The sequence below is a fragment of the Aedes albopictus genome, chromosome 3, assembly GCF_035046485.1.
Source record: "Aedes albopictus strain Foshan chromosome 3, AalbF5, whole genome shotgun sequence".
NCBI classification, from domain to species: domain Eukaryota; kingdom Metazoa; phylum Arthropoda; class Insecta; order Diptera; family Culicidae; genus Aedes; species Aedes albopictus.
The window spans coordinates 30,542,482-30,566,072 of record NC_085138.1 but is presented as its reverse complement, the minus strand read 5'-3'; the positions used below and the strand labels follow the sequence as shown (position 1 = coordinate 30,566,072).

General features: G+C 38.5%; 1 protein-coding gene across 1 annotated transcript; it reads left to right on the top strand.

The window, feature by feature from the left end:
* The first annotated feature begins 22,083 nt into the window (after positions 1 to 22,083).
* Positions 22,084 to 23,334, top strand: LOC134290163 (uncharacterized). Its single transcript, XM_062857219.1, has one exon. The coding sequence runs from the start codon at positions 22,084 to 22,086 to the stop codon at positions 23,332 to 23,334; it is 1,251 nt and encodes a 416-aa protein (XP_062713203.1).
* Positions 23,335 to 23,591: the final 257 nt, after the last annotated feature.

Below are 23,591 nucleotides of genomic sequence, written 5' to 3'. Positions count from 1 at the left end.
AATGGTTCCTTTCGAAATTCATTCGACAGGTACTTTGAAAATTCCTTAATCAATTCGTTTGTAAACTTATGTGGCAATTTTAGAAAATTTCTCTGATAATTCCTCAGAAAATTCCTTTGGTAATTCCTCTGGAAATATCATTTGATAATTCCTTACGGAATTTCGTCTATTGTTACTTTGAGATGCTATGCGAATTAAAAAAAACAAGTTACACTGGAACACAACTATTTACAATGGAACAGCCGAAGAAATCTCAAAATAATTACCTAAGGAATTTCCAAAAATCTTAGGAAGTTGACGAACAATTTCCTAAAAAAAATCACAAAAAAGTTTGAAGGAATACCAGTAGAATTTTTTGAAAGATTTTTTACATTTCTTCTTTTGAGTCAGTTTAATCTTTGAAGAAATCACAAGAGAATTTATTGGAAAAACTAATAAGGAAATCTTTGGACTCCTGAAAACTCCTAAAAGAAGAATTCCTTAAGCAATCCATGGAAAAATCCCAGATATAATCCTCTGTAGAACCCGTGGAGAAATTATCAAATAAATTAAACAAGGAATGCTTTATCCGATTGATGAAACCTTCGCAGAGGTAAGAAATCCTTTGAAAAAATCCCGTTGGAATTCTTGAAGTGATTCCTGAAGAATTCTCTTATATGAAATCTTAGCCTTCCATTAATCACTCAAAAGATGCTTCTAGGCATTCTTAAAGAATTCTTGAAGAAAGTTACAAAACAGTCTTAGGAGGAATCCTTTGAGAAACTGCTGTAGAAATTATTTGATTTGATAAGATAGGGTATCTGTTCCTTTACTATTTAAGCATATACGCTCCCATTTTCATCTAACTGAAAGCAAAGATATGTAGCGCTTTTTCAATTTTAATATTTTTGTATTTTTGTTAGAAGTGGGCACGAATGAAAAATCAGGTATCGCCGTTGGGGTTGAGAATGGGTAAAAGATACATACTTCCACATTCATTGTTCAATAATATTTGCTTCTTTGCATGGGAAAATCCTTTGATCACTGGAATGTGATCTTTGGCAATGCATTTACAAATGATAAAAAAGTTTTTGAAGTTCGTCAATTTACCATAAAACTACAAATATATGAGAAATGGCCCGTTTTCACCTCTTAGAGGGGGTGAGAATGCGTCAAGGGAACCGAACTAGTTCCGCATTTTGTTGGCAATGGTTGGCAAGTTAATAAAGTTCTGGTCAAGGTTGATACTGCTCACCAACAATATATTGTATGATGGATATAAGTTTGAGATACTAAAAAGTATCAATCCACCTAAAAGTGTGATGTTTCACCGAGCCTTAAAAGCGACAATAAAATTTTGAACTCGATATTCGCAATATTTGCTGAGATATTTCATATTATGTTTTGACCCAATCTCGCTGACCCATTGTCACCCCTAACGACGGTAATTAATCGGTGCCGTTATCGCTTTATTTTCGAATCAGATGAATGGTAAGATTACTAAGGCACGTTGGCCCTACCAGGAGTCCTCCGATAATTTTTTGAAAAGTATTTTCGGGGAAATTCTGGAGGAATAATTAATAAATCCTGGAGAAATGCTTGACTGCGACGCTTGATTAAGAATGATTTTTCGAAACGTTTTTCGAAAGAATTTTTAAGGAGTCTAATCAAAAGTCGCATTAGAAATGTTTAGAAGAGTTCCTAGAAGAATGCTAGCAAAATTCCTGAAGAAATCTATGGGAAAACTCCTAGAGTAGATGGATATTAAAGAATTTGTTGGAAGAAATCCAAAAGGATTTTTGTAGATTTTTTTTTTAAATTTCTATTTAATTGTTTCTTTGGAAATATCTTGGAGGAACTCTAGGATGAAACTCTCAATAAAACTTTAGAGAAACTCCTTAAAGAATCCTTGCAGTATTTTTTTTGAAAGCGTTGCAATAATTCTTGAAGGAATCCTTGGAAGAAATTCTACAGAAATCTTCAAAAGAACGCCAAGTGCTTTTTCTGGAATTTCTTAAGAATTCTTTAATATTATGTATGAATTTTCAGAGATATTATTGATAGAATCTTTGGTGAGCTTCCTGAACAAATAATTCGAGAAATACTCAATAAAGCCTGTGCAAGAGTACTCTGAAATACTATTGTGAGCATCCTCAGAGGCACTGTAAGAATTGCCGAAGGAGTATACTAGAAAGTTACTTGACGTAACAATATTCTTCGAGAAAAATTCCTTAAAGAAAATGGTAAAGCAAGCTATGAAGGAATTTTAAAGGATTGATTTGTGCAATTTCTAAATAAATTGTTTAAGTTTTTTTTTCGACATAATTCTAAGAAAAAAAATTTCCACTTATTGATGAAACTCCGGGATTCCTTCCGTCAGTCAGTTGGCCACCACCGCCAGCATCACGCTTATTATGCTGAGTACAAAAAGCGAGATTTTTTCAACGTTTTATACAAAATACAACAGTGCAATCATTTGAAAATAATTGTATAAATGTATAGATTAATCATTGTAATATGTACCTCTGTAATTTTCATGAAGGGCCACAAATTTGGTTCCGCACAGAGCCCCCAAATTCCTTGCTACGCCACTGAATTCGCTGGCTAGTGCATTGGTTTCAATTTGTTGTTATTTCCATTAGTTTGTTTATTTTCATTATATTTTTTGCATTTTTATGTTGTGTTGATTTGTACTTCTCGTTGACTATTGACTAGTTCAAATAATTCTCCTCGCTCTATTTATCTAAAATGTTCAATAAATATTATGATTTCACTGCACCTCAACCTGATTACAATTTCGCATTCTTGTGTTATAATGACGTGAATCAACCTAGGGCTGAATATCTCTATATTAAAGAAATATTAATAATTTATTCCTATACCCGGTGAATGCAAGACCTTGGTAAGAACGCCAGAGGAGAGAGTAACATTGTTTATTGGCAAAGACAGATTTCATGATTAACAACAATGAAAGTTCTCTTTCAACAGTCTATTGGGAAGCAACCTCTGCTCCAATTGGGACATCACGTCAGCAAAAAATATGAAAATTTATGTTAGCACTTGCCCAGTCGAACAACTAAACAAAATCAGCGTACTGCCTGTTTAGAATGTTATTGAACGCTTCACTCCTATACTGGAGTCATATGATCTGCTTCCACCTAACTTCTGAAAACATTACGTTAATTAACCCGATCCAATATTAATGAGTAAGGGGCATATTGTCGAAGAAAGGTTTATACGCTCAACGGAGGTGTCTATCTACATATCTACTAATGTCGCCACCGCCATTGTACGAGCTATACTTAGTGCACCCCAGGGAATTTGTAACGCGGCCTGGCTTCTTCGATTTCAACAGCTGTGCGTAGGAAGAAGGGAGAAAGTTATGATAATTATCTGTGGTTTGGAATCCGCCACAGGAGCAGAAGTGCTATAAATATTCATCAAATCATTATCAGCAGAAGTTGGGGATGTGCCTCCTCAGGACGAGACAATGTGAATGTTTTCCATTGATTGGTAATGAGTACTTCAGTATTCGTGACGTGAATTGGGATTTTGGTGCATTTCTGAGCAAAAGACTATAACGAATTCAAATCATACATTGTGCAGTCTATACGTAACTGACAGACGTTCGGGACGACTTTCAGGAATACATAGATAATTTTACTTTCGCTTTTCCGCTTGAATTGTAAATATGATAAAGCTCAGTTTAGAACGCAAATAGTGTGAAGTTTGGTAAGATGCTATTAGTCAAATTTATCCTTTTTTTTTCAATGATAATTTGTTTAGGCATTCAAAGTGGTAACAGTAACTAAACAATATTTGCTTGATACTTGTTGATTGCATGGCTATATCGGTCTTTTTCTACTCAGAGTATAATACTCTGAGTAGAAAGCGACCGATATAGCCATAAAATCATCAAGTTATTAATAGAATACGGTCGATAAATCAGAATATGATATAAAAAGTTTGCTTGATACTTCAGCAAAATATTCACGAAACTCATGAATTATCATCGATTTTTAGCGATTTGAAAAGTTGGTTCGCCAAACCGAATTGGTGCTAAAAGCACATCTGCCATGGGTTAAGATACCACTTAATGACAACATTCCCCATCATTTTTCGGACATCTCACACCCCATGCCACCCCCCCCCCCTTTTGTCTCGCTTCTTCGTACACTTAATACATGGAGTGTCACAATTTTACAGACTCCCTCCCCCAAAAACGATGCACGTCATATTTAAATGACCCTTAACATGGATAGTGTAGGCATCAACAACCGTGCGCCTCCATGTGTGTCTCAATCTTCTTGGAAGCACATGGCTGATACTAAAATCCCAAAAAAAAACCTTCATTTCAAGCAATAAAAACCCGAAGTTGCCAATTTTCATAGGGAAATCAAAAGATTTTTCGTGGGTTTGGCGGCATAGCTTCTAGAAGAATGTTTTATGCTAACATATCTTGACACCATTCACCACACAGTAATGATCAAATCCCATTCAGGAGTTGAGTTGGGCCATTTTAGCCCATCTTAGCATTTTGGCATTTGTTTCCCTACGCCTACATGATGACGTGTAGAGACAGTGCCAGGCCTAGTGGTGTTAGAGCCAGGGATGCCATATATACAGATTTATCGGTTAATATGAAATACATATTTTTGAGCTAGAGGGGCTATTTTATTTTTGTATGGTATACAGATTTTTGAAAAGTGCGATACAGGTTTTTCAAAAAATGATCTGGCATCCCTGAATCGTATAAAATACGGCAGACTTCAGTGGGCTAGACACGTAGTGCGAATGTCGGAAGAAAGAATAGCGAAAACTATATTCAGCAGGTTCATCGGGCATTTCACCTTAATGAAGCCTGACAGAGAAATACCGTTTTTGAGTTGTCCACATCATTCGGTTCACACAAATAGGCTTAAAAACCCTACATCTTTTATAACAGATTTACAACATTACAAAACATATATACAAGAAGGATAAGAACGGGAGCCTCTTGACGGACGGACGTGAGATGATCGAAAGGTGGAAGCAGCACTACGACGAACACCTGAATGGTGCGGAGAACGCAAACAGGGAGGATCAAGGCAGCGGGAGAAATGACTACGTCAGTATAGCAGGGAGCAACAACCCAAGTAAACACACTTGTCTTGTCACAGAAGAGTCACCGATGGTGGCGCAGGTTTTTGTTGCTCAGAAGTCACTGTGACTTACTTCTAGCAAGCAAGTATTTATTTGCTAGAATTAAGTCACACTTCTGCGTAATAAAAACCTGCGTCGTCGTGACTCTTCTGTGACAAGTGTGTTACTTGGGAGCGAGCCAACACCCACTTTGAGGGAAGTTAAGAAAGCTATCCAGCAGTTCATGAACAATAAGTCAGCTGGTAAGGATGGTATCGGAGCTGAACTCATCAAGATGGGCCCGGAAAAGTTGGCCACCTGCCTGCCTAATAGTCCGGATCTGGGAGACCAAACAGCTATCGGAGGAGTGGAAGGAAGGGGTCCTTGATCCCATCTACAAGAAAGGTAACAAGTTGAAGTGTGAGAACTTCCGAGCGATCACAGCTCTGAATGCCGCCTACAAAGTGATATCCCAGATCATCTTCCGTCGTCTTTCACCCAAAGTTAATAAGTTTGTGGAAAGTTATCAAGCCGGCTTCGTTGACGGCCGCTCGGCAACGGATCAAATCCTCACCGTGTGACAAATCCTCCAGAAATGCCGCGAATACCAGGTCCCAACGCACCACCTGTTAATCAATTTCAAGGCGGCGTACGACAGTATCGACCGCAGAGAGCTATAGAAAATAAAGGACGAGAACGGCTTCTCCGGGAAGCTCATTAGATTGACCAAAGCGACGATGGACGGTGTAAGAAACTGCATAAGAGTCTCGGGCGAATGTCGTCGGGGACTGCGACAAGGTGATGGACTCTCATGCCTGCTGTTCAACATCAGCAATTCAACATCGCCCTGGAAGGTGTTATGCGACGAGCCGGGGTCAACTGATGTACTGAGTACTAAAGGAACCCCTGAAATAATCCCAGAAGCAAATTCAAGAGGTACAACCGAATTATCTACTACAGAAAGAAGCCCAAAAGATATCTCAGAAAGAATTCCTTGAAAAATCTTGAAAGAAACTCCGGGAAAAATCCCAGAGAAAATGTCGGGAAAAAGTCTGGAAAGATGTCCGGAAAAATTAGTTATCTTAGAAAGCCCTTCGCAATGGACCTCAGAATGACTTTCTGGAGGAATCCAAGAAAAAAACGTAAAAGATACATTCCTGTATAAATTGTGAAAAGAATTCTAGGAGAAATACAGAAATTAGAGGGTGTTTTTTTTTAATTATTTCGTATATTTGGAAGGCTCGGGCGCTTTGAAGCATAACGGAGCCGAAACAATAAAATTCTACAAAAAGGAATAATAATTTAATAACAATACAAGAAAATAACTAGATCACTGCTTGCAAGAGTTCTTCTTGAGTGGAGACTGTAAATGGCTTGTTGAGATAATTCGCGGTGATGTTTTTATTGCCTACTTCTTCTCTCCGCCTCGCACTTTTCCCACCGCTCCATTTACTCCTTCTCTTTCGCCCGTAGATCCTCCTGATATCGCCGTTGCATTGACTTCTCTTGTTTTCGGAATTTCTCTTGTCTGCGACGCTTCTCCGCCTCGTGCCTTGCCCAATTTTCTGCCAAAGTGTTCTCATACTCGCTTCGGTACTCAACCGGATCCGTCATTTTCAATGTTCCTTGATCTTCGCTTCGTTCCTTCGTTTCCGTTTCACCTACCTCCAATCTTTCCTCTTCAACGACTTCCTTTTCTTCATTTACTGCTTCCTGTTGACCTGGTGCTGCACCACCGTGAATGACGGCATTAGCATAGGTACCAGAAATACCTTCTACTCCTTTTCCGTTTTGGTTGCATGTTGGTCGATGTGGACAGTTGCTTCTACGGTGCCCCTCCTGTTGGCACAAAAAGCATTTGTTCTTCAGGTTCTCGTAAAACACCTTCCCTTTCCACTGAAGGATTTCCACCGTTGGTGGAATATCGCGTTTCACGTCTATGTACAAGCCTCGTACTCCGTTGAACACATGGTCGAGACCAAGGTTCGGTGGTAACTTTTTACGGACCACGCTTTCAATTTTGCCGTAATTTCCTTAAAATCATCGACAGATCCTCGTCAGATACCTTCGGGGGAATGTCAAATACTCGTACGCATCGCACGTTAGTTCCCGCACGTGACATAAGAACGTCAACTGTTTTTCCGCTAGAGTAGCGAAATTTGACTTGACCTGAATTTAACTGCAGCGCCTTCTTCATTGCCGCTGCCGTTTTGAACTTGATGGATAGACTTCTATCCTCCTCCATCTTGTAAATAGTCTCTATGTCCATGACATCGGATTTCAGCTGTTTCTAGAAATCGGCGATTTCGATCCATGTCGGCTGCGGTGCCAGAGCAGGAAAACGAACTTTGACCGTGTTCTCGATCATTACGTTGATAGTTTTAGCACAGAAGCAAAACAAAACGAATTCAAACAATGCACACTATAGCTTGACAAAAGACAACAAAGAATAACTCGGTGCTATTCATCGGTTGACGGCAGAGCAGCTGCTGCAGTCAGACGTAGCAAAAGCAAAACGAGCAAAACAACAACTGAAATTAGTGGGTGTTGAGGGTAGAGAAAAAACGGCATTTTTAGGGTGTTATTAGTAATTAGTAAAAAAATATTCACCCCCGCACCAGATGTACCATGTACAAGACGCTAATAAGACCGGTGGTTCTCTACGGACACGAGACATGGACGATGCTCGAGGAGGACCTTCAAGCACTCGAAGTTTTCGAGCGACGCGTGCTAAGGACGATCTTAGGCGGCGTGCAGGAGAACGGTGTGTGGCGGAGAAGAATGAACCACGAGCTTGTTGCACTCTACGGTGAATCCGACATCCTGAAAGTGGCTAAAGCTGGACGGATACGGTGGGCAGGGCATGTTGCAAGAATGCCGGACAACAACCCTGCAAAGTTGGTGTTTACTAACCATCCGGTTGGTATAAGAAGGCGTGGAGCGCAGAAAGCACGATGGGCGGACCAGGTGGAGCGTGATCTGGCGAGCGTTGGGCGTGACCGACGTTGGAGAGCTGCAGCTGCAAATCGAGTATTATGGCGGCAAATTGTTGATTCAGTATTATCATGAATTTGATGTTAACTAAATAAATGAATAAATGAATGAATAAGGAATTCAAAAAAAGAAATGTTTTGCCTTTCCCGTACACTAAGGGTACTGGAAAAGCTATATGTTCACTCTAAAAATGACTTTTTGATAGAAGGCCCGGAGGGTCGAGTCACATATACCAATCAACTCAGCTCGATGAATTGAGGTAATGTCTGTGTGTGTATTTGTGTGTATGTGTAAAAAAGCTCACATCACTTTTTGGCAGTAAACCTCAACCGATTCTAATGACCGACGGATCATACGACGCGGAATCTGGTCCCATCGTTTCCTATTGAAAATGGTTCGGATCGGTCCAGCCGTTCCGGAGTTATGGCCATTTGGGTGTTCCGGATCAGTAACCAAAAATGTAACAAACACATACATGCGACACATCAATCGTTGCGGTATTTTCGATTACCTGTTTAGCAGTTAGCAAAAAAACAGTCCCAGACCATATCTGAACCAGCAGTGTTCCGGAACCGGTTCCGGGTGTCCTGCCGGAAGTGGCCAAATATAAAAGAGAACCAAATCCATGCATGCGACATATCAAAGCGCGGCTTTTTTGATAACCTAGTGAGAGGTGGCAAGAAAATAGTCTCAGACCATATCAGAACCGGTAGTGTTCCGGAACCGGTTCCGGATGTCCCGCTGGAAGTGGCCAAATATAAAAGTGTTCGAACCTCATGCATGCGACACATCAAACTGCGAAATTGTCGATAACCTGATGAACAGTTAGCATGGAAATAGCCTTAGACCATATCTGAACCGGTAGTGTTTCGGTGCCGGTTCCGGGTGTCCCGCTGGAAGTGGCCGTATATAAAAGTTAATAAAACTTATGCATACGACACATCAAATCACGGCTTTTCCGACAACTTAATGACCGGTTATCAAGGAAGTAGGCTAAGGCCACATTTGGGACTACCAGTAGTGTCGAAACTAGTTCCGGGTTTCCCTCCAAAAGCGGCCAAATATAAAATTGAACCAAACCCATGCAAGCGACCCAGCAAAGCTCGGGTTAGCAAGCAAATAGGCTCAGACTATTTGAGACTACCGGCAGTGTTCCGCAACCGGCTCCAGGCCGGAATTGAAACCAAACTCATGCATGCGATATCAAATTACGGCTTTTCAAGTAACATGATGAGCAGTTGCAAGAAAATAGACGCAAGCCATATCAGTGTGTCACGAAACCGATTCCGGGTGTCCCGTCAGAAATGGTCAAATCTTAAAGAGAACCAGTGCATGTGGCATATCAATGACTTATTCAGTAACATGATGAACGGTTAGCTAGCAAATAATCTCAGACCATATTTGGGAGAACCCGTAGTGTTCCAGAGCTGGTGACGAGACGACCCGCCGGAAGTGGTAAAATATAGAAGAGAACCAAACCGTAGAGGCGTTTTTGATAACACTAGTTTACAGCATTTTTGAACTCGGAAAGTTAATGATCGTTTTTGGTGTAAAATCATGCCCCGAGTTCGAAAATGTGAAGGAAAAATATTACAGAAGAGCGTAATTTTTTTCGACTTTCCATACAACGTTGATGATTTGAAATCGATTTTTGTTGTATTTTTTAAGCAAAGTCGCTCACTTTACACATCTCATTCTCGGTAATCAATACTCCGATTGAGCTGAATTTTTTTACTGTGTCGAATGGAAATATTTTGAGCTTTTAATATATGAAAAAAGATTCAAAATTGGTTAAGCAAAACGCAGATATTTGAATTTTAGTAAATTCCATATTTTAAAAAGTTGTAAAACTCGATATTGAGCTAAAACTTCAAAACTATTCTACTTAAAATTTCTTGAAGCACGGTTTCGATATCAGCGCTAAATTGTGCTTTAAAAATTTTGGTCGTTGACAGACGACCATGACTTTCGTTTTATTTTGTAAACTAGTGTAATCTGATGAACAGTCAACAAGAAAATAGTCTCAGGCCACATCTAGAACTTGTAATGGTATTTTGGAATCGGTTACGGGTTCCATCGGAAGTGATTAAATCGGAAGTGAACCAAAATCATCACGGCTTTCTCAAAAATTTGCTGAACGGTTAGCAAGAAAATAGCCTCAGATCACATTAATTTTCGGCTTTTTAGGTAACCCGATGAACAGTTGACAAGAACATAGTCTCAGACCATATTTGAGACAACCGGAATCGGCTCCAGGTGTCCCAACGGAAGTGGTCAAACGGTAAATTGGTAAAAAAAAACCATGCAAGATGCACATCAAATAGCGAAATTGTAAAAGTGAACAAAATAAATATCAAAGCGAACAAAATCGTGACCAAGGCGATCTCATCAAATAACACAATTTGAGATTCCTACGGTGTACATACATATATTGTAGGATGGATCAACGTTTTATGAAAAAAAAAAATAATTTAAACGTATCAAAACCCAATAAAGTTTTTTTCAATCTTTAATCTCCTTTTGCTTCTAAAATTAAGGCTGGTTGAGCACTCACTCTTCTCGTTGCGATTGAAAATTGAATGGAAAGTTTCCATTTTCTATTTTTTTTCTAGTAAGGAGGTCAAATTTTACATGAATCGTGTTACCAAAGATAATAAAATATAGCCTAAAGTGTGCTGAAAAAAACTTTGTCGATGATCACAAAGTGATCTGTGATTGCAAATAAAGTTAACCTTCATCATGCATTAGTTGACGCTCACCCCGCTGCCGTAGCGCATGGATTGGGATCATAAAGACCTGAATGCACGACTACGGTAAAGATGGTCAAGCAGTCAACTAAGAATTCTGTTATTTTTCAGCTCTGTTTTGCTGTTGAACATAACATCGCGATATGTAGCATCAATCATTTTCCCAAATCGATGATGGCTCTGTTAAAATTGTTGCTTTTCTATATGAAGTGTTATCAGGATTCAGGAACATTTTGCCTAACGTCGACGGAAAGATCATGAGTACGTATTCGACGAGAAAATCACTATCACCACTCGGTGGATTAATCTGTTTTTTTTTTGTGTTTCCCAACAGAAATTTTAAATGTTTGGCTTATTCTTGACGTGATAGTCCTATCGAAACACATCCTTTTCGCGGATAATAGTAATTGTAATCCACAGAAAAGTAGACGGCAGGGAATGCGAAACCGATTACTGCAGTTTGATTGAATCATAAAACCTAGCTGCTGTTGTTATTTCGTGGGAGATCGCATCGATTCCTTAAAATCCTAGCAAAAGATCTGATTATATTTCTGTTGAAAAACAAAACATATATGTTTGCATGGATAGCAGTTCGTGTAGGAATAATGGGGAAAATGATAAAATGAAATATTCCTGTAAGTAAACTAGAAGATAGACTTGATCCAATTGGCTACTTCGGCACTCCCATGACGATAATTATTTTTGATTATGACTAAGTTAATCAGACCGTCGAAATAATTCCATCTTATCTGCCATTCATGAGCCCGATAGCAACTGTGACAACCACATCCATCTCAGTAAATTTTAAACTAAATTATTGAGCATGCAATCGAGTGAGGTCAATTTGCTCAAGATATTCCATCCGTTCGTTCCCTTACTATCGACTTCCCACCAGGTTATCATCAAAATAGCCTGTCGGACTGTCACACTTGTGGTGAACCCAAGCATGGCCTGAACCTAGACCAGAGTCTAAGAAGGACCCACCCTCACCCCCGGTCATTCATCATGTATGAAGTAAATTGCTATCATAAATTCATTCGGCAGTACCCTATATGGAAATTAATATTTTAAGCATGTTGGCATGGTGTCCTTGTCGTTTGGTTTGCTGGAGGAATCATCCGATTGCGAACTCGGTTCAGTATTGTCACTTGATAGTACCGGATAGTTTCATCCCGGGAGAGGACGAACATCCCACAGTGTTCGTTGTTTTCGACAGTGTTGCCAACTTTGTAAGTTTTGCTGTATATAAGTTAGAAAAACTAAAATTACATTAAATATTCAATTGAAAGGTGATAGCTGCATTACTAGGAACACTTGAATGGTTTATGGGACAAAATATCAAAACATTGCATTTTTCTCAGTCCACAAAAGTTCACAATAAATTTGGAAGGTTATTCTATGAATACATATCAGTTAAAGTGTTGAACAACTATTTTTAAAAATCTTAAAGCTACTTTCAGACATTTTTCCCAAAGTCTACTCAATTCATTAAATTTGGCCACACTGCTGTTGAGTGTTGAATTTACAATGTGGCAACTTTATGGGTTTCGATTTCCATCCACAAGCAGTCATGAGATTCCTCCGATCGGACCCAATCTGACAGTTCATTTTAATAAACTATAAATGTTATATCACTTTCCGGAACCGAATAGCGCCCCAAACCAGACCTCAGAGAGGTAATTACATTACTGGGAAGACGTTGCTGCAGTCACTACGATCGTATTTCACTTGTACATGATATTAAATTTTGCAAGATATCCAATCTTCACCGCTCGGGGCCGATGAATTAATGGAGACACTGCACGAACCATCGCCTGATATGCTCACTGATAAGAGAATGAGCAATATAATAAGATTATCCGAGCACAAAGTGCAAGCTGCTTTCTCATCTGGTCTGCGCTCGTCCACGCCGGTCAAAACGCGAAACATAATAAGACCGATGGTGGTGGCACAAAGGGCGAAAACCACTCAGCTACCTGTTTTCCTGATATTTTTTCCCTGGGTCAAATTCATACACGTTCGCTTATTTTGTTCCCGTGGGTTGAGGAGGGATAGTCTTTCGGTGAAAGTCCCCAAAAAGCGTGCAAAAATTCGCACGATCCTTCGATAGGCGATTCATGAGGCGGCGACGAGTCGGCTTTGAGTCTATTGAAAGGTGCGATTTCTTTTTTCTCCATTCTCACTCATTTTATCTTCGGTCCGGTCGGCGAGACCGTTGCGTTGGAAAAGAATTATGACGGAAAAATAAGTAGCGATTCATCCTGATGCTCAGAAGGCTTCTCTTGTAGTTGGTAAAGGAAAATTAGTGTATCAAACAAACAATTATCAGGTTTAGAGACCTGCAGCCGTAAAATGACAGTTCTCTTTCAAGTATCATAAACTAGGTTAAATAAAACACAAAAAGCTTAGTTCTTGATAACTAATACTATCTTACATACGAAAGGCTGAAACTGTGAATCACAAAAGGCTGAAATCGCACAAATTTCCCAAATAGAGGAGAACGTGCCTCTGGAGCCGACTTACTAAAGGCTGAAATTACAGAAGCCTACATAATACTCGAAAGGCTGAAAATATCATGCTCATGCTCAAGATCATGCACCACCACAAAGCGATGTCTCAGTCAGGTCTTTTTTACGCGGTTTTCATTTACGCGGCAACGTAAATGAAAACCCCGTACAAAAAAAATTTCATCATCTTATTTTTGCATGATTCGTCGAGAAATGGTGAGATTTTTTTACGCGGTTTTTTGAATTTTGAACTGAGTTTTTTTTTACGCGGTACGTATCCCCCGCGTAAAAAAAAACTGACTGTAACTAGTTTAGAAAATTTTTATATGTTAAGCCTTTTGCATTTTCAGACTTTTGTGCATTCAGCCCTTCGACATTCAGCCTTGCATTCAAGGTTGCAACCATTCATTTGCAAAGATTTACATTCATTTGCTATTATCTCAGTTCAGAAGCATGCTATCGAAAAACAATGTATGGATGAATTTAACCTTGTAGTTTTATCTGAAAGTTTGCCGAATAACATTGGGGTCGCAAACGTATACCAAAGTCGTGAGCGAGCTGTGAAGGCAACTCTCCACACGGTGAATGTAAATTTCATTCACGCTGAGGAAAGTTGCCTTCACAGCTCGCTCACGACTTTGGATTGCGTGTGCGACCCCAATGTTATTCGGCAAACTTTCAGATAAAACTACAAGGTTAAATTCATCCATACATTGTTTTTCGATAGCATGCTTCTGAACTGAGATAATAGCAAATGAATGTAAATCTTTGCAAATGAATGGTTGCAACCTTGCTTGCATTAGCATCCCCAAAAATCAAACCAGTGAGAGCAGTGAGAAAGTGCAAATGTTTTCTATAAGCTGGATATTCCTCTTCATAATGTATTATGAAGAAAAAATATTTTTTTCCAAAATTATGAAATTGATGAAGTTCAATATTACGCAGCCAATTCGCTATGAAGCATTTCCAGAACAACACACGAATCACGTAGGCGCGAACTTTTTTTCAATTCAAATGAACTGTGCACATGTATGAGCTTCTATTTGAAAATGTTTTTCATGTTATTTGTTTTGCAATATTCTTCACCTAACTTTGGGAAGGTCATATGTTAAAAACCTAATTTTCTTAATCAAAATATTATCAATAGAAAACGGTTTGTAAGATTGAATTGATGTCTTCGAAGATGAACAGGCATATTTGAAGGCTTTTTAAAAACATACTGAGTGTAACATATATTGGGAATTCATACGATATCATATAAATTCAAATTTCCAAAAACCTTAGCCTTCGTTTTTTTTAATATTATTTTCTGTAAAATGTTCAATTCCAGCCTCCAAATTTGCCAGGGTAGTCAAATGCTTTTATCTTTTTTTTCTCGCGTTTTTATTTTTTATCGATTCTAAGTACAAGATTACAGATTCCAAGTACAAGAGGCAACGAAATAATTATACATTATTTTTGTTTTCCTATATCCAATTATAGTTCAGTTATAGCGAATTAAAAAAAATCAAAACAAAATTAAGAAAAATGGAACTTTTTGAATTTTAGTCGAGACGTTTTGCAAAATTAACATCGCTGAGAAATAAATGATCCTTTTTCTATATTAACCAGTAAAACAGCAAAGATAAATCTCGAATATCATTTCACAAAATCCCTTACATTTTCCTTATTTTTTTGCTTTTTATTTTTTTTTTCAATTCGCTTTAAGGCCGATGCAAATATTTATTTTGTTTTATGTGACCCCCCTTTTCAAAAATCCGAAATTTTTGGAAGGGCGACAAAAACAGCGATCAATGACTCTATTTTCAATAGAGAAAATGATTTCAAGCAACAATTTTTCGATAGTTGAAAAAAAAATTTTTTTTCTTGGTTAACGACTGGAATTATGTTGATCGGATGAATTTGGCACTCTCAGTCATGAAAATCAAACGATTTATTTAATTCTGCCCGACGTTTCGGCCATGGGATGTGGCCTTTATCAAGGGAAAAATTGGTCTATCGTTTTTGTCCTAAATTGTCTGGTTTTGTGGTTGTCGGTTGGTCATGATCTGGGCTTTTTTGTGGTGATTTTGTGAGAACTTTTATCATTAACTTTGCACAGTACTACTACTTGATCCACCAACGAGTACATCCCATGGCCGAAACGTCGGGCAGAATTAAATAAATCGTTTGATTTTCAAGACTGAGAGTGCCAAATTCATCCGATAGTTGAAAAATAATTGTTCAAGTGTGATTTTTTTTATATTTTTAATAGTTTTTTTTTCTTTTTCATTTATTTGTTCCTTTTTTATTTTTGTCCGCCCTTTCCCTCGTACCCGATGAGAGGTCTCGGACATAAAAGAAAAATAATATTTGCATCGGCCTAAGGTAAGTATGGTTGTATGTAGGGAAAAAAATGTATAGCTTTTTCATTGAAACTTGTACAGGGTGCGGCAGGAAAAAATGCGAAAAGTGCAAGGCACTATTACACGCTAAATATGGGGTATATATGACTATTTTTTCATGACAGTGTATCAGTCAATGTCTATATTCTAGCACTGAAAAATAAAAATGAACATATTTGATGTTTAACATGTGATAATGTAGGCCTAATAAGCGGATATCAATAAACTGCGCGCCCAATGGTCATTAAACAAAATGACTATAACAGTAACAAAATTAGCTCAAATTCGATGAACAACCAGACCACACTGATCCAGAGCCATGTAGTTTCACATAGCAGATGAAATAAATACATATATTTGATGATATTGTAGAGAAAATCAAAAATTTTGTTTTATCAGATGCGAAATTTAGCGACCTGTGCGATTTTCTGTGGTTTGAAAATTCTGGTTGTCTTCATCTTCAGGCACCGCCCTGTAAAGGTTAGTGACCAAAATGGGAAATTTTTTAATTAACTTTTCAGAAAACTAGCCTATTATAGATCATGGAACGTTGAAACATAGATTGGGTTATGTCAAATGGACGAAAATGAGGTTTGAAGTTGAAAAACACTTTCGCATTTTTTCCTGCCGCATACTGTATGGAGAATCTATTTGTGATATCAAAACTCACAAATTTTTTTTTTGCTTGTTTTGAAAATCGATGAAAACTAAAAATTCATGAAAAATAGTTAAAAGCGTTTGACTATACCGAGCTGCTTGACAAACAATAAAAAATGGAGGCTAAGGTTTTAGGAGAATTTTAATTATATAAAATCTTACATAGATCTGCGATGAATATTACTCTTATTTTTTTTTCATAAAGTCCATCAAATTTCCTCAAACATCTCAGAAGACATCAATCCAGCAAACCGATTTTATTCGTTATAAGTTATAAGTTTTTGAAGAAGAGAAATTGTTTTTTTTTTCTAAAGTTCTTTTCGAAAGTTAGGTGAGGAAAAATTGTCATGTGCTGGTGGTAAAGTGTAAAATTCACGACATCCAGCGCATGAGCAAATCTCATTTGAATAAAAAAAATACTGAGTCAAAAAATGCATGTTTTCGTGTTTTGGGTTGGATATGCTCTATGATATAACTTCGAACTAAATGCTCGCAGATAAGAAAGAAAAATTGACAGATTCTTGATTCAGGTTGCATGAACAATGTTAAGTCGAATAAAATTCTGCTGAAGAAATTCTTTTTAAAAAATCTGGGAGTAACCCTCAAACGAATATCTCAAAATCTTAAAAGTATTCTGAGAGTTCTCCTGCAGGAATCGTTGAAAAAACTCTCAGAAGAAATCTCAAAAAGAGTCCTGGCAAGTATTCCTGATAAAATAATTAGAAGAATCGGAGAGGAATTCTGAAGTAATTCTGGGATGAATTCCCAAAGGAAACCTGGGAAAAACCAATGATTGTTTCACAGGAGAAATTTTTGTAGGGCTTTCCATGTGAATCCATGGAGAAATCAATGAAGGAATCTTACTAGAAATTAAAAAAAAAAATCCTTAAAGGAATCCCTGAGAGAACCCTTGGTAGAATCCCTGAATAAATCTTCGAGGGAGTTTCTAGATAAAATCCGGGAAATGTATTGCAGGAATTCAAAGATTAGTCCCTTGATAAATCCCAGGAGCTCAAAGAAATATCTACAGAACATCTTAATGCGAAACTGGAAGCATTTCCTCAGTTTTTGGTTTTTGTTTTTTTATTAAACAACATAGCAATATTTTTAAAATCGGTTTTCGTGCACATGTAGAGCATGGATCAGGGTATCTTCTTATTTTTTTTTTCGCGATGGAAAATGTTTTCGGTTTTGCGGAAACCATTTTTTAACAAAATTTCACGAAAAAATGGTTTCTGCAAAAACGAAAAATATTTTCCACCACGAAAAAATTCAGAAGATACCTTGATACATACTCTACATGTGTACGAAAACAGATTTTGAAAATATTGCTTCGTTATTTAATGAAAAATCAAAAACCAAAAAAAAAAATGAGAAAATGCTTCTAGTTTCGCCTTAATGACGATTCCTGATGCAGTTTCGAGAATGATTCGTGACAAAAATCCCGGAAAAAGTTTCCAATGGAACCCCGAGAGGAATCAATGAAGGATTCCTGGAAGGAATTCCTACTGGAATGCCGTGAAATATTTCTGAAGGAATCCCGAAGTGGATCCCAGAAAAAATGCCGAGAGAAATCTACATACAAAAGAATCCAGGAGAATTCAATGAAGAAATTCCTGGAAGATTTCCTCAATAAATCTCGAGGTGAAGACCTGAAAAATTTCGGAAGGAGTCCAGGGAGAAATCCCAAAAAAAATCCCAGGATAAATCAAAGAAGAAATGTCAGAAAGAATCTCCGAAGACATATTCAAAGGAATCCCCGAAAGTATCCCTAAAAGCATCTCTTAAATATACCCGGTGAAATAAATGACGAAATATCGAGAGATATCAACAAAGGAATTCCTTAAAAAATTCTGAAAGTATCCCGGAAGAATTAACTAAAGGAATCCCGGGAGAAAACTCGGGGAGAATCCGTGGAAGAACTCGGATGAAATTCCGAAGAAATTCTTTAAGGATTCCCAGGATTAATCAATGAAGGAGTTCTGGGGAAAATCAATGAAGGAATCACAGACGGAATTCCAAAATTAGTTCCTGAAGAAATCACGAGAAGAAACCTTGAAAGAATCCCTCAACGAATCGCAACTTTAAAGGAAAGTTGGTACAATTCAATGAAGAAACTCCGGGAGGAATCCCTGCAGGAATTACAGGAGAAATACCTTTAAAAAATCCTAGAAGAAACCCAATGAAGAATCCCGGAGGAATCCCTTATACAGTCTTGGGAATCATCAGTTAAAGAATCCTTGAAAAAATCCCGAAAATAACTAAGCAATCTAGAGAGGAACTATTCAGTTAAAGAATCCTTGAAAAAATCCCTATATAAAATCCAGAAGACTCGATGATGGAATTCCTGATGGAATGCTGAAAATAACTAAGCAATCTAGGGAGGAACTATTCTCTCATTGCGGGGGGAATTCCCTACAAAATTCAAAAAAAAACTTGGAGGAATCAGGAGAAAATCCTTAAGGAAGCCTGAAAACGGTCGAAGAATCACGGTAAGAATCCCAAAAGGAATCAATGAAGTAATCTCAAGAGGAAAATCCAGGAAGAAATACTTCGAGAATTCTGGAGTGGAAACTCATGAAGAATGCCATTAGCAATCTTTAAAGGAAACATTGGAGATATTCTTAGAGATATCACTAAAGGAATCTCGTGAAAACCAACGAAATAATCCCAGGAGAAAAACTTGATAGAATCCCGGGAGGAATCCCTGAAACAATTCTAGGGAAGCCCCTGAAAATATACCGGGTTTATGTGTACATGACAGTGAACCTCCAACCAAATTGTTTCTTAGAACTTCGAAATCGTAGTGCGTAGTGCGTATCTCAGACGAAAAATAACTTCGTGGTATCGAAGAAACTCAACCACTTTTTTCCGTACATCTGCATCTACCGTACAAGTATCTGATTAGCCTTTAAAATACGACTAGGAACTCTCAAAGCAAAGGTTAAGGTTTACGCGAATGTTCTTGTTTTTGTCATGAAATGTTACATTTGAGTCAGCGCTGAGATGAAGCACATGTGGCACTTCTTGAGAAGAATGAAGCACACAACTTTGAATCTCAAAATGTACAGTGCTCCTCGGAGCTCGCTTGAAACAATAACTTTGACCATGGGACGACTATAGAGGGCAACATAAGGACGATGCAGGAGCGTTTCAGGGGAGTACCAGGAGATCTAAGGGATGTTTCAAGGGGGTCTCAGGGTCCTCTCAAGGTACTTCAGGAAGTTCCATGGAGTCCCAAGCAACACATATGTCATATAAGAGTTACGGTAGCGCAGGTTTTGGTTGTATAGTAGTTTATTTGACGTAATTTTAACACGATCTTACAGGTAATGATTGCGCATTATGTCACAGTGAATTCTGTGAAACCCTGACCCTGCCATGCGCTGCCATGACTGTTTTGTAACCATCCCAAGTAACAATCTTAATTTTATTTGGTTTTATTTGTTTTTATGATAGTTTTATCGGAACATTGCTTATTCTAGTTGATCTTATCAGAGTTTCCGCTGAGCACAACTATTTTTCGTCAATATGTGGTTTTAAAAACACCTCCAAGAATACTTGGGATTCAATCTATAAAACCATAAACACAACAAGAACTGTTGAACTTATTTTCAGTTTTATAAGCCTCTTGTAGTTAACTTCAATCATCCATTCTTGATCAAGAGCAACTGTTCTCGCATGTTTGATACATGAAAAATACAAGAAAAAACTCAAGCATCAGATTTTGATTTTCATCGTTCCATTATTGCTTCCAATCAAGAACATCTACCCGGAAACCCAACCGCGACGTAGTGCGGTGCTGTGCCAAGTTCCTCCGGTTGCAGCATTCGAAATGAGGTGGGTTTGGTCATCCAGAACGTCGATTCCCGTGCAATTCGGGTTCCAATCATCGATCTTTAAAATCAACAACTACTTACCTGTTGGAAATGCTGACCGGAGGAATAAGGCACTGTGCCGCATCAAGGCCGGTTATCGAAAAAGGTCTGCCTGGTTGGCAGCGGTACCGGGCTGATGATAAAATTAATCGGACGATATTCACAAAATCCACCGCGGTGCGATAAAATTTTTGTTTGTTTAAAATTTGGCGTACATGATTTGTTACGTTCTCGGCGGAGTTTGCATAAACCTACATCAAGAACGTTATAAACCTGAGTTGAGTACTCTTGAGTAAAACTTCTTACCCTTGCTTAAGATGAAATAAATTTAAGACGTTCTTGATGGAGGCCAACCAGGCTGCATTGAGAACGTTATAAATCCTAGTATTCTTGAGTTATGCTTTAAGCTCTGGCATGAGTTGAAAGAAGTTTAAGACGATCTTATGGTGATGGACCGACCACCGGCCTAGATTTCAATGGAAACCATGTGGAGAAAACTCATGAACAATGTTCTCATGACCAGGAATAATATGTTTAAATATTGATTTGGGATTTTTCGACTGGAACTGGAACTTTATTTTATTCTACCCGACGTTTCGGCCATGGGTTTTGGCCTTTTTCAAGGGAAACTGTATTTGTACAAAGTATTCATTAGTTATAAATTAGTTAGTCTAGTCTAGTTTGTCTTACATTGTCGATCGTCCTTGTCCTTGTTACAATTTGCATTTGTGTTTGTCAATTTATCCGGGTCATTGCTTCTGTAGGAAATATTGAAATTGACTTTGAGTACAATACAACACAAAACACATATCACGAATTTCTTACTTTTGTACAATTTTAGGGTTATGTAAATGATAATTTTGGTCAGAGTTTTGCTTACACATATAACGACTGTTTTAAGATGGTGAATTTCTGTCTAGAGCTTTATGGTTAATTGTGCTTTTATATTATGGTTCGTGTGTGTTTGTCGATTCTACAGTTCGTCGATTTTTTCTGCTTTGTCGATTTTTGAGAGAGTGTAATATACCTGCGTACGTTGTATTTAGGTTACCTACATCTGTTCTATGGTTGACTGTGTTAGGGTTGTTGGCTATGTGACACATTTCTAATATTGGGAGAGCCGATACTCTCCGAGCTCGGTCTAGTATGGTTGTTTCAGTCAAATCAAAGATGTGTTCTTCTTGTATGGCATGGTTCATGAGTGCGGTTGTCTCTCGTAATTTGTTTATCTCTTGTTGTACTTCTTGTGTGTCGTTATCACGTTGTCTTTGGTATTTGTTAATGTGTGTTTGATGTCCACTAATCGTAGTTCCTAATTGATTTTTGGTCATAGCTATATATGTTTTGTTACAGTCTTTACAGGGAATGTTGTATATTATTTGGGATTGTTTCATGTTTGGAACTGGGTCTTTTACTGGTCTAAGTAGATTTTTGGTTGTCTTGATAGTACGATACGCTAATTTTAGATGAGGATAGTCATGTTTGAGGGTGTGGGCTATTTTTGTTGACAGTTGAGGGATGAACGGTACGGAGCTGTATCTAATTGGCGGTGGAGATATGTTTTGCTGCATTTCTGGTTGGATGGATTGATTCTGCTGGTTGGAATTTATGGTTTCGCTGGGTTGGAACGTCGGATTGGAGACTGGTGGTATTATGTTGCTGGATGGTGATGATGGAGTGTTTTGATGTTGTTGGATGGGCGATGTTGTGGAGCTTGTTGCAGGTGTTATGCGATTTGGTGTTTCATTGTCATTAATCGTTGTGTTTTGCAGGCTGGTTGGTCGAATGCGGCATAATATTCTATTGATGAGGGCTGATGGAAAGTTGTTGCGGCGGAGGTTTTGGAAGATTGGAGTCCGCGTTGCAGCTCTCACCTGACGAATCAGTACAAAACCGCAATAGATGTCAGGTCGTTACACACATTCAGAACCACCTCACACGAAACAAATCCGAGCTATACCAAGCCCCCGTTCAGAAATTCTGCAAAGAAGCTGAACGAATCACGAAACGTTTTCTCGCTGAACATGAGAACGTAATAGTGCTGGAGTCAGACAAGGGCAAGAAAATGGTCATAATGTTCAGGGAGGACTACGACAGGAAAATGGAAGCGCCGCTGAACGACACCACCTACAAAATCGTACCAAGGGACCCTACATCAAACATACAAACAACCAACAATAGATTTGTATCCAGACTCATTGACAAACCTACAGCAAGAGATCTGAAATTGACGACAGCAGTGTGCCCTAGGATCTACGGTCAACCGAAGGCACACAAACCAGACCTGCCCCTCCGTCCTGTTGTGTTAAACATCACAGCTCCGACATACAAACTCTCTAAATATGTTGCATCCATCCTACAACAGTCTGCACACGGACACTACAACGTTTCCGACAGCTTCGAGTTTGCAAAATACGTGCCAACGGTTAAACTTCCGCCAGGGTATGTACTAGTTTCATTCGACGTCGTATCCCTATTCACAAACATACCCAAGGATCTAGTGCTCAGGGACATCATTATGAACTGGCAAAGCATCAAGAAGGTCACGGACATCAATCTAGACCTCTTTCTAGAAATCGTAGAATTTTGTCTCGACAGTTCATACTTCTGTTTTCGAGGCAAGTACTACGTACAAACATTCGGCACAGCTATGGGTAGCCCACTGTCCCCCATACTCGCAGACCTCGTAATGGACACGCTACTGTGTACCGTTGTTAGACTAGTTCCGTTTCCAATACCCATCCTGAAAAAGTTTGTTGACGACCTGCTGCTAGCATTACCCATGGACCAGATACAGACGACACTAGATATCTTTAACAGTTACAACCCATATCTACAGTTCACAATCGAAAAAGAAAATGACAACAAACTACCCTTCTTGGACACGCTAATTATCCGGCACAACGACCAGACACTCAGAACCACCTGGTACAGCAAACCTATTGCCTCAGGACGATTGATGATCTATCATTATTTCCATCCAACTGCAATGAAAATGAATGTTGCTTCTAACTTCATTGAACGCGTAACGAGACTATCAACGAATCCAGGTGAAGAAAACCAATAACACATAATCTTCCAAAACCTCCGCCGCAACAACTTTCCATCAGCCCTCATCAATAGAATGTTATGCCGCATACGACCAACCAACCTGCAAAACACAACGATTAATGACAGTGAAACACCAAATCGCATAACACCTGCAACAAGCTCCACAACATCGCCTATCCAACAACATCAAAACACTCCATCATCACCATCCAGCAACATAATACCACCAGTCTCCAATCCGACAGATAATATACTTTCGTAAAAGCAGTTCTC

Coding starts and splice junctions, on each gene's coding strand:
- LOC134290163 (XM_062857219.1), top strand. CDS start 22,084: ATGGAAAGTTGTTGCGGCGGAGGTTTTGGAAGATTGGAGTCCGCGTTG.